The sequence below is a fragment of the Monomorium pharaonis genome, chromosome 5 (assembly GCF_013373865.1).
Source record: "Monomorium pharaonis isolate MP-MQ-018 chromosome 5, ASM1337386v2, whole genome shotgun sequence".
Taxonomy (NCBI): domain Eukaryota; kingdom Metazoa; phylum Arthropoda; class Insecta; order Hymenoptera; family Formicidae; genus Monomorium; species Monomorium pharaonis.
In genome coordinates, this window is record NC_050471.1 from 12,540,337 (window position 1) to 12,549,843 (window position 9,507).

Below are 9,507 nucleotides of genomic sequence, written 5' to 3' on the forward strand. Positions count from 1 at the left end.
TGTCAAATTCACTTTCAGTTAAAATATCTCAGAAACTAAAATCATAATCAAAAATCTAATGGCAATTTTGTTATATAATATTGATGTCAGCTTTCGATTGCGACCACTCCGATTAAAATTGGTACACTCATTTTTGAGATTTCGTAATCTCTTGCGCGAAAAAGCTCACTTGGATCACTTGGATATTTTCCACAGATCACATGTACACACACACGTAAAGCCAGTTTGTCGTTCAAGGGGCTTCACAATGTTCCTACATACAATTTTATAAAATTAAAATAAAATTATTTCGTAATGTAAGTGGTGAATATTGGTACGCGAAAAAATATAATAAACTTGATAATTCTAAGATCTTGTGATCTCTTGCGCAAAAAAGCTCACTTGAGTTATTTTCCACGCATTCACATATACATGCACACACACACCCAAAGCCGATTTGTCCTTCAAGGGGCTTCACAATGTGCCTACATATAATTTTATAAAACTAAAATAAAAATTATTTTGTAATATATGTGGTGAATATTGGTATGCGAAAAAATATAATAAACTTAATAATTATGTGATCGTGAGATTTCTTGCGCGAAAAAGCTTATTTGAGTTATTTTCTACAAATTCACATGTACATGCACACACACACGCAAAGCCGGTGTGTCCTTCAAGAAGCTTCACAATGTGCTTACATATAATTTTATAAAACTAAACATATAAAAAATTATTTTATGATATAAATAGTGAATTTGGTATGCGAGAAAAGTATAATAAGTTAACAAAAATAAAATAAATATATAACATAAACAAATACATGATATATGTGTAAATGTCAAAACTATTAATATAAAAATTAATAATAAAATTACAACGTCTGAATGTGAGTAATGTAACTGATATTATTAGTACACGAAAAAATTTAATAAAATTAATAAAAATAAAATAAATAAATAATAATAACAAATAATATACATAATATATATGTAATAAATGTCAAAAATATTAATAAAAAATTTTTATCTGTCAATGCAAATAAGTATAAAAATATTAGTGCAATCTTTTATCACGGTGAAAATATAATAGATGGACATTACACAAACATGATATGTACTAAAAACGCAAAATGGATGTTAATAAATGATTTAAGTATAAAGAAATGCAATTGGCCTTGAAATGCTAAAAATGCATTCATATTTTTTGCAGAACAAATAAAATAAAATAAATTATGGAAAATATATACATATATACATACATACATATCAAATTAACACATTAAAAAATATGTATAATAAAACTTAATGTAATTAAAAAAAGAAGTAACTCTTTAATTTTTACAAAAAGGAGTGAAATCCCTTAAAAAAACCTTAAAAAGGTAAAAAAGATACGCCAAGTACATGTTACGTCCAGCCTTATGGGATTTTACTCTTTATTCGGTAGGAAGGATATCTCAGGGAGAACAGGTAAGGCAGGGAAGAACGTAACAAAACGTGTAGAATTCCCGTAGGCACACAGTTTAAGGAGGGTATGTGCCTCGGGTCGAACGCACTTTTTATGACTCAAAAATATAGGTCAACGTGCCGATAGGCCCGCTATAACCCGTTTCGAGTCGTACGTTCGTCGGTCCAAGTTTCGAGTCAACGAATTGAATCGCTTTAACTCGGGATCGGACCAGGTGCAGTCTTTGTTCGGGATAGACGAGGTCGTTGTTAATTAAAATAAATGATAAAGTTTCACATAAAATTAACAAAAGTATTTATTCTAATAACAAATAAAAATGAAAATATAAAGAAATACAAATAAGCGCTGAAGTCGTGATTTAACATAATTTGTTGGCTATGAATTTATAAAGATTAAATTATAAGAATGGTTCTAAATAAATTTCGCAAGAGTTTACAAAGTTTAAAAAAATACGCAAAGGGTTATAAAAATAGATTTTCGATTGAGTTTACAAAAGTTTTAAAAGTTTAACAAAGGGTTATTAATAAAATAAAAAAAAACACAAAGGTTATTAATATAAATTTCGGAAGTGTAAAACTAATGGGCAGCTTTTTGTTTGTGAGTTACATTATATCTTAAGTAATTCGGAGAGAGAAGGTTAGGAAAGTGCAGACTCTTGAAAATTAAAACCGTGAATTGTTGTTTGGACTTTCGAACACTAAGGGCGGAATTCGCATATCGGAACGCCCGGTCGGACTCTCGAGCAACAGCCTCTGAATCCGCGCACCGGAACGCCCGGTCGGACTCTCGAGCAACAGCCTCTGAATCCGCGCACCGGAACGGCCGGTCGGACTCTCGAATGACCGTCTCTGAATCCGCGCACCGGAACGACCGGTCGGACTCTCGAGCTGCCGGGCTCGCATCCGCAAACCGAGTAAAGAAGGGGGACGAAAACTCTAAGAGAGAATTATTTATAAATAATAGGAGGGTGTCTTAAAGAATTAAAATGGAAGGGAGATGTTACCATGAGTAACGTAAAAACCAAAGAAATTATGATTGTGGGACTTACTCATTGTTGGTTCTCGAGCAAATTTGTCGGAATCGAATAGATTTCTTGTCCGGATGGAACGGCACTAAAGTCTACTTGCGCACTGATTCTACATGATTACTAACTAACTAACTAACTCTAAAACTGTAACTCTAAAACTTTACTCTCCATTACTATTACTGACTATCTATTACTGACTGCTAAACTCTTATTACTGGTACTTTCATTACTGACTACTATTGCCTACTATTACTAACTGGTATAAAGACAACTGACTGCCTTCAAGATTTGGTATTATATATATATAGAGTCTTACAAGGGGAGGATCCAGAGATAGGTGGTTCAAATATTCTAATTGGTAGGATTCTTTTTCAGGATTGTGTGGTGGGTGAATTCTAAGTTTTCTTATTGGAGAAATAGTTTTTCCTTTTTGCCCAATCATACGTTAAGTAATCTGTCGAAAGTTTCTCTGTTTCCTCCCACATTCTTTCAATTTTATCGAAGGGATCCGACCTATCGCGTAGGTTATCTTCCCTTTGGGTTTAAGAGATAAATAATTTTTTCTATTGTGCTAGACGCGCTACGGTATGGGTTGCAGATGGAGGAAACGGTTATTTATTTTTTTGCTTATGTTTAGATACTTTATTGCTCATTTTTTGTGAGCAAACGTGAAACTTTGCTTAGATCCCATGGTTGTTTTTTGAATTTCTATCTTCAGAATTTATTATTTGTTGACTCAATATTCAAAGGAGTCGGAATTATCTACTTGGTCGTTTCGTCCATCTATGTTTGTTATTACGTTTCTAACAGACTAATCCTAGACACATAAAAATTATCGGAGACCGTTGAAACGGAATTTCTTTTGTAAAATTGTTTGTTCCTCTGACGAAGGGAAATCGTGGAGTCTGCCGGACGTAACACTCCCCGCCTTAGACAAATGTTGGGGGCGTATGAACACAACATTTGCAGAATTTAATAGGCTGAGCAACGATTTCTCTTTTTCATGGATTATTATATTTATTTTGTATCGCATTAATATCCTATCTTTCCTTATTCGTTTAGGTATTTATTTATATCAACGCTTGTCTCTTAAGAAAGAGGAAGGAAAAGGCAATCTTTAAAATCCTTTCTTGCTCTTTCGTCTTTCTTTACACGTGTATGTTTTATTTTAATTTCTAAATTAGATTATTCGTATGTACGCACATTTTTACGCAGTAGATAATGATTATAATTCACTTAATAAGTTGTTTTACGCATGTATACGCGCTTTTAATTTATAAATTTTCTTAATTAAAAAAAAAATTTGTATTAAATATATTTCGAAGCTTTCCCTTTTTTTTCTAAAATTATTATTACCGTTATGTTTTTTTTCCTTGTTTTTTTCTAAAAATATTTTAGAATCACGTGAGTGTCAACTAGGTTTTTCTATTCTCCCTTTTTCCTTGGTTTTTTTTTTCATTAAGAACGGATTTTGTCCAGAGACAATTGAGTATTTCTCGATCCTGTGCATCGCATTCCACAGGCATATCAACATTTGTTGATATAGGTGTGTCGCCAATTTTACCACTGTTATACTTTTTATATTGCATCAAATAAAATTCTTTTATATTAATTTCAGGAGGGCGACAAATAATCAATTCATCCTGCCGATATCTTCGCGCAGGGTTAGAGTAGTTATGATTTTGCAGAAGATGAGTTCTCAAACAGAGCAACACATCTGAACGGCATCAAGTGCCGGAATTGAATCAAATAATCAATTAGCGAGGTTTCATTCTTCGCTTAAAATTTGTAAGAGTAAAGCGGCATTTTGCCGGATTTGTTTTTGACACTCAGGTGATCTATTTAAATTGTTATTATTCAAATAATTTTATTTTAATTTATTCTTTTATCTAAGCATTTATTATATTATATTCATATATCTCCTTTTAATAGAAAAGGAAAACTTCTGAAACACTATGATTAATTTGTCTTATAGTAACATTTAAATTCTAAAATTGCCTTATTTTGGCAATATGGAACAATGTTATGTAACAAGTTTTCGTAACATTACATCTTATTCAAATATGCAATATAAATTTGAACCTTAAATTAATGTTTAGTATAAAACAATGAAGATATAAAATTATTAATATATGTAACTTTAATGTCGATGAAAATATTGATAGAGAGAAAAGGTATCTTAAATATGAATTCCAATATTCATTAATGTCTGATTCGCTTAAGTTATATTATATTTCTTGGTTATTTTTCTACTTCGTTTTATAATTTAACTTGGTTTATATATGAAGAAAAGACGCAATTGCAGCGTGGACAATTATTGTATATCATTCATTCGACTTGTCACGCAAAATTTCTAAACGGAATATTTTGTTTTGACGCAATAATAACGATTACTTAGATTATAGAATCTTATCAAACTAAGATTTTATTAGGCTTATAAATAAGATTGAATATTGAGTTAAAGCTTGTAGCTTAGTTAAAACCTTTGAATATATTGATTCTTTAACACAATTATTTTTCTTTTACAAATTTTAGGAATATTTTTAAATTAAAAAAAAAAATTAAAGATTCTTAGTTTTTTTTTATCTATATATTTTTTTTTTTATTATTCAATCTTGGTTACGTAATTATTATTCTATTTGTTATTCTTTCAATTATAAGCTAAAATTATATGTTATTTTTGTCGCGAAAATAAAGGTATTATAAGAATAAAACTAACAATTGACATTATTAAAGAATTTTACAATTATCTATTCCTTATCTACTATAAATTTATATTTCATATGCTGCTATCCTTTGTGATGTGCTGGATGTCTTTTATCTTGATTCCAGCCAATAATTATTTGTTTGTCTTCGCTCTCGCCATGATGCTTGAGCTTAGATTATTGTTGCATTTATTGTCCCCTTTTTCCTAAGGATTCGTATCTATTCTTCTCGGGTTCCTTTTTGTGTGGCGGGATAATTGTTTAGAAATGATGAAGAAGGATGTAGTGTATAAATTTTCCTACATGACGTAGCATGTGATTCAAGGATCCATTAAATGGATAGAGATACATGTCGCAGCATGTGATTTGAAAGTGAGGTAATATAACTTATTATTTTGCAAAATATTTTCATGGTTTTAGAGGCTTTTTAAGGATTCCAAATATTGTCAATTTGTAGCCTTTTGTTATCTCTTGCTGATGAGTAGGCTGTATAATTTTTTAAATTTTATTTTTAGTTTATTCAATGTAAGAAAACTTAGAATTAGAATCTTGTTGTTTTTTTTTTTCATAGGCTGGGATCTAAAGATTTCTCGTCGATATAGTTGAAGTGCGTATATTATTTTTTATAATATTAACAGATTGTGGATATTGATTGTAATATTTTTAAATAGTTGTATATTACTAGTGGAGGATTTATTCGTAACTTGCTTAGAATTTGGTTTTGTTCATCCTTTTTTAGTTCTTCGTCCTTGTCGCGTGTTCTTCCATCATCCTTGATATCATTTATTTTGTCTGGAGGATCATTTCTATCTTCAATTTTAATTTTTTGTTCTTGCAAATCTAGTTGTTTCTTGTCTTTTATGTCTTCATCGTAGGTAAGGTATCCTTTGTCCGGGGGATCATTTCTGTCCTCGATTTCCTCAGGTTCGTATTTATATTTCTTCAAGCTCTTAAATAATTTTGACAAATGTTGACAAATGTAATGATAAACGTATAACAATGTAGTAATCATACTAATAATGTAGTATAAAATAGTAATAAATTTATAATTTCTTCGGTCTTGAAATTGTATTTTGTTAGATTTAAGAGACTCATGGACTGAGATCTTCTCTTTAATTTGTAATTTTAGCGGTTGATACATTTCCTCGTATGTAGATAACATTTGGTTAGAGTTCTTAACAGATACATCGTTAGATAATGAATCTTCCATTTTTTCATCAGAGAAGTTGAAGTCTTCGTAGCCTTCGTCCTTTTCATTGGAGTCCTTCAGTATCGTGGAAATTAATTTCGCATTTTCCGGATCATTAAAGTTAAGAATTTCATCGTCATTAATTTCATTGCCTTTTATTTCTTCTTTATGTTTCGATTTTCTTCTTCGCATGAATTTTTCTATTATCTTCTGTGATTGGACTTGCATTGATACAAGGATTTTTAAAAGTGGTTTATTTTTCTTCTTGGAATCATATAATTTTCTTGCATTATAAAACTTAGTTCTTTTTATAGGCTCTTTGATAGCAATATGAGAAATGTTATTTCTATTATATTTATTTTTTATATTTATTCCAATTCTTGGGAATTTTAATTTTTTTAGATAAACTAAGGAGCTCTTTGTTTTTGAATCCTTTAAGAAAAATCGTGTCGTGTTACCTAGTGAGGTTTGGTTGCTTCCCTCCTTGCAATCGACTGAAGAATACATTATAGAATTTTGGAGATCTTCCTTTATTGTATCATAATTTTTAAGGGGGATTTGATATTCCTTTCCCTTTAAGATTTCAGAATTATTTATTGATTTACGAGGGGTTTGGTAACTTCCCCCTCCAAGGATTTCTGGATCATCAATTAAAACAGGAGAGGTTTGGTAACTTCCCCCTCCAAGGATTTCTGGATCATCAATTAAAACAGGAGAGGTTTGGTAACTTCCCCCTCCAAGGATTTCTGGATCCCTGGGCAGCCCGAGGAATGTTTGAAAATCTCCTCCCTCATGGATTTTTGGATCTCTGGTCAATTCAAGAGAGGTTTGGTAACTTCCCTCCTCAAGAATTCTTGGATCTCTGGGCAATCCAGGAGAGATATGGAAATCCTCATTTCCAACGACTTTTGGATCACTACTTAATTCACGAGGGGTTTGGTAATTTCCCCCTCCAATTCGGGAATCTAGAACTTCGGGAGAGGCATAGGAGCCTGATTTTTGTTCTAGAATAGATTTTTCCTTCAAATTTTTATTTTTTTGTGTTAGTGTATGTTTATCTTTTTCTTTAATTTCAATTTCGTCTTCGGATTTGTTTTCAATTATCCCTTCTTTTTTATTTAACATCTGAATTTCTTTATTTATTGTTTTATTCTCTTCTTCTATTATGTTTTTATTTTCATTTATAATTTTGTCTTCATCGTTTTTCAAATTTACGTTACAATTGTTGTTCGTTTTATCTTTATTGTTAATATTTTCTTTTATTTCTTCCTCATAAATTTTATTAGAGACTTCTTGATCAACAATTGAGAAAGATCTAAGACGTAGGGTTGGTACCTGGACTTCTATTTCTTCGTCCAAGTTACTTACAACATCTATATACGCCTTTCCTGAGCTAACTTCCGCTAGAGTTTCTATCGCATAAATTCCATGCGCTATTTTTAATCTAGGTATATCCCCGATTCTTATTTCAGGGTTCTCTACTCTAATATAAAATGGCGATTTTAATCGTGGTGCTACTATAATCATTTCAGGTGAAAAGAAGGGTAGATTAATTCCAAAAACGTCTAAATGTCCCTTTGCATAATTTATTTTTGCGGAAGTTTGATAAAAAAAATCATTGCCCAATATACTTGGTTGTAAGATCGGAAAGTCGTTAGTTACAATATGAAAAGTTATTTCCTTTCCGTAAAGAAGTAAATTAATTTCTCCTAGAGTGTAAGTCGGATAATCGTAAATACCATTTAATTCTAATATGTTGTCGTAATTGATTGTTTTATTTTTGGGCACAAAATTTTCTTTAATTAAATTTATTTCATAACCTGTATCTAATGCGAAAGTTATAGGAGAAGTTGATTCACAAATTTTTATCTGAACAGTAGGCGGACGACTGTGTTTGTCGAGGTTTATCATTACGGGTCGGGGTTCCCAAGCATTTTGGTTAACATTTTCTGTGACGCCCATGGATGTGGAACTCGTTCGGTCCCCAATTGCATACCTGACTTCGAGGAAGCCATCGGAGTTTTCCGGCTCATTCATATAATTATTACTTGTGATACGTAGTTTACAATTCTTAAGAAGATGCCCTCGTTTTTTACAATAGTGACAGAATAATGAATCTACAGATACTGCGGTTTGCTCTAATTTAGATCGACAATCTTTAGCTATATGCCCAAAGTTATAACAAATTTGGCATGCAATTTTTGATTTTTTATTTATGTTATATTGTTTATTTTGCTTTTTCCAACAATTATTAGCCGTGTGACCCGGTTTATCACACCATTGACAGATTACGTAAGGCTTATTTTGTTCATTAGTTTTATAAATTTTACAAAATTTAGCATGGTGACCGGGTTTAGAACATAACTGGCAAATGACGTAATTTTCTTGTACTACATTAACGGGTTGTTGAGATTGAGCATCGCGGAAGTAACACTTGTCGGCTGCATGCCCGTGGATTTTGCAAATTTGACATTGGATTTGTGTTCTACAATTACAGGCTAAGTGTCCTCTCTTATAACAGAGCTGGCAATTTTTCCATAACCGGTTAATACTTTGATTTTTACCTGAAATATTATCCTGCCCTGATCGGAAATATGCCATTGTACGAAGCTCTCTTTCTATTTACGAGATATCGGCTATGGTTATGCAAGCGTCTAAAATTTTTTTTTTATTTCTGATTTAAAAAATTTTTTTTTTATAAAACATTTCACGACGTTTTAATATTTTAAGAAAAAGAACATTTCTGAAATTTTATACGATAGTTTTATTGTTTACGTAATTTTTATTTTTTACTCAATTTACGAAGACGACAATGTATTTTATTTTTTTTTTATAAATGCAACCTAGTTTTCTTTGTAAAAAGTTTTTAAATAAACCAAAATTTAGCTCTAAATATTTTGTCAATTGGGCAAATTATCGAAATCTTCATCTTGGATAACACGCACTTTACTTATAATCCTTTTGTTCTACTAATTGTGTAAATTAAAATTTGACCTCTACAGCCGGGATAGATTTTACCCCCTTTTTTCCGGTAAAAGCTGATTATATTTTTTGGCCGTTAAATAAAGGAATGACCATCACAATGAATTACAATATAGCAAAAATTTGAATTCGATATTATTTTAATTTGTTTACGCTCA

At 31.0% G+C, this 9,507-nt stretch overlaps 1 protein-coding gene across 1 annotated transcript; it reads right to left on the reverse strand.

Annotated features, from left to right (window-relative positions):
- Positions 1–5,733: 5,733 nt before the first annotated feature.
- Positions 5,734–9,113, reverse strand: LOC118645661. The gene is made up of 2 exons (XM_036287258.1): positions 7,112–9,113; positions 5,734–7,057 (listed from the first exon to the last, which is right to left on the reverse strand). The coding sequence occupies exons 1-2, from the start codon at positions 8,966–8,968 to the stop codon at positions 5,810–5,812; spliced, it is 3,105 nt and encodes a 1,034-aa protein (XP_036143151.1). The 5' UTR covers positions 8,969–9,113; the 3' UTR covers positions 5,734–5,809.
- Between the last annotated feature and the right edge of the window lie 394 nt (positions 9,114–9,507).

What these genes read in the sequence shown, in the direction of transcription:
- LOC118645661 (XM_036287258.1), bottom strand. Translation starts at nt 8,968, where the DNA reads ATGGCATATTTCCGATCAGGGCAGGATAATATTTCAGGTAAAAATCAA. An exon ending in GGCTGCCCAGGGATCCAGAA is followed by an intron (nt 7,058 to 7,111) that starts ATCCTTGGAGGG and finishes GATGATCCAGAA; the next exon opens with ATCCTTGGAGGGGGAAGTTA.